General features: G+C 35.4%; 1 protein-coding gene across 1 annotated transcript; it reads left to right on the top strand.

The window, feature by feature from the left end:
* LOC141708997 (pyrophosphate--fructose 6-phosphate 1-phosphotransferase subunit alpha) lies at positions 1 to 6,626 on the top strand. Its single transcript, XM_074512876.1, has 19 exons — positions 1 to 231; positions 1,151 to 1,323; positions 1,642 to 1,754; positions 2,118 to 2,192; positions 2,283 to 2,396; positions 2,473 to 2,540; positions 2,683 to 2,766; positions 2,899 to 2,952; positions 3,113 to 3,193; positions 3,298 to 3,391; positions 3,473 to 3,546; positions 3,720 to 3,830; positions 3,909 to 3,953; positions 4,039 to 4,095; positions 4,899 to 5,003; positions 5,099 to 5,215; positions 5,476 to 5,579; positions 5,738 to 5,903; positions 6,310 to 6,626. The coding sequence occupies exons 1-19, from the start codon at positions 142 to 144 to the stop codon at positions 6,427 to 6,429; spliced, it is 1,845 nt and encodes a 614-aa protein (XP_074368977.1). The 5' UTR covers positions 1 to 141; the 3' UTR covers positions 6,430 to 6,626.

Here is a 6,626-nt window from a genome sequence, read left to right as displayed (position 1 = left end):
AAATAAATAAATAAGGATAATATAAAACCCCAAGCCCCCAAAGCAATTAGTTTGTTTCAAAGTAGGTATTTCACAGTCTACTCTCTCTCTCTCTCAACAACAAAATCTCGTCGAGAAACTCATCGGAAAACTCGCCGGCGAATGGATTCCGATTTCGGTGTTCCGAGAGAACTCTCTCACCTTCAGAAACTCCGATCTCAATATCAGCCTGAGCTCCCTCCTTGTCTTCAGGTCTTTTCAATATTAATTAACTAATTTATTTATTTGTTTGAATAATTATTTGTTTTGCTTATTTGAATAATTAGTTGTTTGCTTTTGACTTGAAGTTTACTGTTTAATTGTTTTGGTTCGTAATGCTTGTTTGCGATTTGATTTAGTGAGGTTGTTGTGTTTTAGTTTGGTTTTGTGGATTTGTGGATTTTTGTCGTAGATCTCGAGTGATGGACTGAGTGATGGATCGCGGTAGATGCATTGTGTTGTTTACAAAACTTTTGAATTGTGTAGTTCAGTGTACAATGTGTTAGTAATTAGGATCGATTTTTCGATAGTTGTGACTTGTAATTACTGTTTTGTAGTTATGGATTGAATGATCTATAGGGATTTATCTTGTTAGAGTCCAGTTGAGGTCATTGTACAATGTGCTAGTAATTAGTGTAGATTTCCGATTGTTGTGACTTGTAATTACGGTTTTGTAGTTATGGATTGAATAATCTATAGGGATTTATCTTGTTGAGTTTGTATAATGAAGCTAACATTGTAGTTTATTAAGCATCATAGTGGAATTTAATCTTTCGTTTATGAATGTGTATTTTATTGTAATAAGATCTTGATTTTTTTTATCAAATTGATAATACTAGCTGTCATTGATTGTAATAAGGTCTCGGTTTTTTTATCTAATTAATATACTAGATCATATTTTGACAATGATTGTTTTGCTCTGGAAGGATGACTGTGTTCACTTAATGCCAGAACATATATGATCTAAACACATTGTCTTTAGCATGTTGCATTCTTGAAGTTATGTTGTCAAAGTAATACTTTTTATGTCGTATTTTAGATCTGATTTGGTGATTTGTTATGAACGGAAATCACAAAATGTTGATTTTTATGCTTCTTACTTTTGTAAACTCATGTATACTTTAATTTACAGGGAAAAAGTGTGCGGGTTGAATTTAGTGATGCTACTGCTTCTGCAGACCCCTCTGGTGCTAACACCATAAGTCGATCTTATCCACACACTTATGGTCAGCCGTTAGCTCATTTTCTCAGAGCAACTGCCAAGGTCCCTGATGCTCAGATCATTACCGAGCAGCCAGCAGTAAGGTATACTTGTGACATTGACCTCCTTTTTTCTTTCAGTTCACTTGCTAAACCAACCATCCTAGCTTGAGTGTTGGAATCTTAGTACCCCTAAAATGAAATCTCTCTGCGATGTTTAAGAATCTAAAATACAATCTTAAGGACTTGATAAGCTACTTCCGCTGCAGAACTTTCCCCCTAAGATATCTTTTGTGTTCTTTCATATAATGTTGTTCTTATATTTAACTATATATATATATGTATGTATATCTAACTGAATATTGAGAAGAACCTCATTTTGTATCTGTATACCTGTACAAACTAACCTGGATTTTATATCAGGGTTGGAGTGGTTTTCTGTGGTAGACAATCGCCTGGAGGACATAATGTCATATGGGGACTTCACAATGCTCTCAAAACTCATAATTCCGGCAGTACTTTGCTCGGATTTCTTGGTGCGTGTTGTACTATTCTTCTCAGTAGATGACTAGACCTTATTGGTATTTAGGTTATAACTAAAATATTGGTACGTAGAATTTAGATCAGCACTTCTTCATTGCATTCGATCGTAGAATAGAGTTTGCATGTAGAATAGAGTTTGCATACTGCAGATTGCTAGATTATGTGTTCAGTGAGTTAGGAATGCTGTTATCACTTCCATTGGAAATTTTCTTGGGTTATAGGGAGTCTCTCAGCAGGAGAGGCCTTTTTGCTATTTCTATTTTTACTCGGAGGACAGTAGCAGTATTTTACTTAAGGTTCATTCTTCCAAGTGAAGAAGCATGAACGCGTATTAATCTCTTTCTTTTCCTTAACAGGTGGATCTGAAGGTCTATTCGCACAAAAGACTCTAGAAATCACTGATGACATTCTGGCAACCTACAAAAATCAAGGTTTGGATGAGCAAGAGTACTTACTTCTATATTAGGGTACCCATATTTTATCTTGGTCCAATAGACTTATATTTCGTCAATCCTATCAAGGTGGTTATGACTTGCTGGGAAGGACAAAAGATCAGATAAGAACAACAGAGCAAGTGAATGCTGCATTGGCTGCATGCAAAGCTTTGAAGTTGGACAGCCTTGTCATTATTGGGGGTACTTTTAGTCTAGTCTCTGTTATCCCCTCGTGTACTCTCCTCTTCTCCTCTAACTATTTTCTCTGTGTAAACAGGAGTAACATCAAACACAGATGCTGCGCAGCTTGCAGAAACTTTTGCAGAAGCAAAATGCCCAACAAAGGTATTTTTTTCGGTTATGTATCATGGTAAACATTGCATGGTGATAAAAAGTGACTTTGCAGGAACAATATTCTTTACATAATATTTTGTATTATTACTGTGGATTGTTGCTTCTCAGTTTTTATTGTGTTTGAGAACCGCAGGTGGTTGGTGTTCCTGTTACATTGAATGGGGATCTCAAGAACCAGTTTGTTGAAGCAAATGTTGGATTTGATACTATCTGTAAGGTGTGTAATCCCTTGAAAATTGAACAGATCACATGAAGTTGCTTGTCATGTCATCCTCTTAAGTTACCTTGTCACTTGCTGTTAAATGACATAAAACAAGTTGGATCTTATGCATATGCATCTTTTATACAGGTTAATTCTCAGCTTATTAGCAATGTCTGCACTGATGCCCTTTCAGCTGAGAAGGTAATTTTTGTACATAAAAACAGGTTTTCATACTGTTCTGATTTTTTTATCCCTTTTTGCTAAATTTTCTTCTCTTTTCCCTCTCCACTCTCTAGGATGACTATTTGTTCTTGTTCTTGTGTTCATAAACACAACTGAATATTTTTCTATTTCCCCACAGTATTACTATTTTATCAGACTTATGGGCCGGAAGGCATCACATGTTGCTTTGGAATGCACTCTCCAGTCTCATCCAAACATGGTGTGTTTTTTTTCTTTTGCAATTTCATATTTGAAGTTATTGTAGAAGTGGACCTACTTTTTACCTTCATGGAGATGAATGTTTATAATGTATGTTAAATGTAGGTTATTCTTGGTGAGGAGGTGGCTGCATCAAAACTCACTCTTTTTGACATTACCAAACAACTGTGTGATGCAGTGCAAGCCAGAGCAGAACAAGGTAAGAAATTACTTATTCGCCATTGCCCTTTTTCCTCGTGTAATCATAATTTCATTACCTAACGGAGTCCATTCTGAACAGACAAGTACCATGGTGTCATCCTACTACCAGAGGGGCTTATAGAAAGCATTCCTGAAGTTTATGCTTTGTTGCAGGTGAAGTCCTTTGTTAAGTAATAAAAAAGTGTTTATTTGCTTGACTTTTATACCACCCTAAGTTGTTTTGCAAAAGTGTGCAAGCTTTTAACTTGAAATTATTGCTCAAGGGTAAGTTTTTAAGAATTCAATATATTGGTTAATGCTTTTGTTTAACACCTCAACTATTGCAGGAAATTCATGGTTTGCTCCGTGAAGGCTATTCAGTAGATAATATATCCTCTCAGTTGTCACCCTGGGCATCTGCCTTGTTTGAATTCTTGCCTCCCTTCATCAGGAAACAGGTCTATCTTCACATTCATGTCATATGATTTCGCTTTATCTCCATGCAAGGGTTCTCATAGTAAGTGGTCATATTGCAGTTGCTCCTCCATCCTGAATCAGATGACTCTGCACAACTCTCCCAGGTATGAGAAAGGAAGGCTGCCTTTGTGGTACCAAACAAAGTGAAATCCACAAATTTAGTAAATGTAATATATCACTTTCATGCAGATCGAGACAGAGAAGCTTCTTGCTCACCTTGTGGAAGAAGAGATGAACAAGCGCACGGTAAGATTTTTCTTCACAGATGTCAGTGTGATGCTGATGGGCTCGTTTTCACTCATTTTCTAATATGACAATTGACCAAAAATTACAAATCCAATTCTCAAGTCTTTATTTTCGTTTACAACACTTGATACATTTACATTTGCTCCAACTATATTTTGTTCAGTAGCCTCTTGATATCTATGTTGGATAAATGTCTGTATCTTTGTCTATTGAAAAGTCATCTAACTAAGAGTATGCATCAACTGATCATTATGCACCTTCCTCCTTTTTGATATCTATTCCATTGTTAGCCAATGTTTTTTGATGAATAAACCTTCAATAATATTTCACACATGTTTTTTTCCTGGTGATCTGAAAGAATATTCTTGGGTGGGTGTGTTTTTGAGAAACAAATGCATATCTCTCAATTCAGCATAGTTGCAATATTTGTTAATTTTTCTTTAGCCGCCTTTTAGTAATACATTATACTGCCTTCTGAACAAGTTCATTTACAGAAATAGAGCCGTGGAAGTTTTGTCTCCTGTGGACGCTTAATTCCTATATTATTGTATATTAGTTTTGTACCTTGGCACCTTGTGCTTTTTTTGGTGGATTGCTACAGGGTTATTTTGACTCCCATTTAGATTTATGATGCTGTCTCAGTAACTGCACCACATATTTCCTTTAATATAAACAATACTCTAGACTATGCTTCACTGAAATCCAAAGTGGTTGTAAACATGTTTACTTTTTAATCAAACAAATAAATTATCACCTCATTTTGAGTTAAAGTATAGCTTTGTGTTTATTTTAAAATCTAATAGAAAGAAGGAACATACAAAGGGAAAAAGTTCAATGCTATCTGTCACTTCTTTGGCTATCAAGCTCGGGGATCTCTACCGTCAAAGTTTGACTGTGATTTTGCTTATGTAAGCAAGCTTTCACTCACATTTACTTCTCATTTGCTCTTCAATATTTTATACAGAATTTGATTTAATAATTGTTTGTGAAACAATATTCATAGGTGCTTGGACACATTGCTTATCATATTCTGGCGGCTGGTCTTAATGGATACTTGGCAACTGTAACTAACCTGAAGAATCCTGTGAATAAGTGGCGTTGTGGTGCTGCTCCTATAACTGTATGCTTTCCTTCGTATACAGAGCTTGATTAACTTTCATATTCACATGTTATGGATTTTCTGGTTAGTTTTAAATGACCGGGACATCTTCCTATTTAGTTCTTTTTACTCATTTTTAAATATAGCTTATAGAGATATTTTTTATATTCTATCATGCGGATTAGCGATTTTCTTGTTAGTTGAACGGTAGACTGTGCTGTGCCTCTTATGTTTTTGCAATTATTACTGTATTTTGACTCTACCTAATGGGTTATCTGCAGGCAATGATGACTGTCAAGAGGTATGGCAGTGGTCCAGGAGCTGCATTCAAAGGGAAACCTGCTGTTCATCCTGCTACCGTGGATTTAAAAGGCAAAGCATACGAGTATGTCCTATTGTTTGATTTTCTTAATAGTTTCTTTGTAATATTAATATATTATAAACCTTTATATATACAATCTTTGCCACCATAACATTTTATTGGTAGTTACAATGTATAAACACTTTTGTTATACTTCCAGTGCTAATCACTAGTTTGTGCAGGTTGTTGAGTCAAAATGCAACAAAATTTTTGCTTGAAGACATCTATAGAAATCCAGGACCCCTTCAGTTTGATGGTCCTGGTGCAGATGCAAAGGCTGTGACTTTATGTGTTGAGGACCAGGATTACATGGGTCGTATAAAAGAATTGCAAGTATATCTTGACAAGGTACATATGCAACTTAATATAAAAAGAACTCTTTGATCTTCAATTTAAGCAGAAATGAATTATTATGTTGCACATAAAACATTGAAGCGTATACAATAATATCAGTCTACTAGGCGTGTTGCTTGCAATTGATAAAAGAACCATGGATCAATATTAGATTTAATTTACACCAGAGGAGGAAATATAGTTATTTTATTTTACTTTTGTATCTCCGTGTTTACTATTTAAATTAAATGGGCTTGTATGTGTCTGTTGATATGACAAATAAAGATCAGGAGAACCCCGCTCAAAGTTTTTCCATATCATCATTTGGCATCGCAAATTGAGACTTGACTCTTGAGAGTGTAGAATTAATAACCTCTGTACTTCACCCTAACCTATTATTTGTCATTTCCTATTTCACCAGGTGCGAACAATCGTCAAGCCAGGATGTTCACAGGATGTCTTGAAAGCAGCATTGAGTGCCATGGCTGCTGTGACAAACATTCTTTCCGTGATGTCATCCCCTGCCAATAGCGGGCTGTAGAAGAACAAGTAACGTGTATTAATTCCTTTGGGAGGTTTTTATCATGCGGCAATTTTTCTAAATTTTCTTTAATTATACTAGGTGTGAGAAACAATTAGATATGATGATAAACCTTGGTGGCGGTTTAAATTAGCAACTTCATTTCGAATAATTACAAAAGATACTAGTGTTATTGAAAATTGAATTTTTGTTTACAA

This window comes from Apium graveolens, chromosome 2 (genome assembly GCF_009905375.1).
Source record: "Apium graveolens cultivar Ventura chromosome 2, ASM990537v1, whole genome shotgun sequence".
NCBI lineage: Eukaryota > Viridiplantae > Streptophyta > Magnoliopsida > Apiales > Apiaceae > Apium > Apium graveolens.
This window is presented reverse-complemented; position numbering and strand designations above follow the sequence as displayed.

What these genes read in the sequence shown, in the direction of transcription:
- LOC141708997 (XM_074512876.1), top strand. Translation starts at nt 142, where the DNA reads ATGGATTCCGATTTCGGTGTTCCGAGAGAACTCTCTCACCTTCAGAAA. An exon ending in AAGCAAAATGCCCAACAAAG is followed by an intron (nt 2,541 to 2,682) that starts GTATTTTTTTCG and finishes TGAGAACCGCAG; the next exon opens with GTGGTTGGTGTTCCTGTTAC. An exon ending in ACTCTGCACAACTCTCCCAG is followed by an intron (nt 3,954 to 4,038) that starts GTATGAGAAAGG and finishes ACTTTCATGCAG; the next exon opens with ATCGAGACAGAGAAGCTTCT.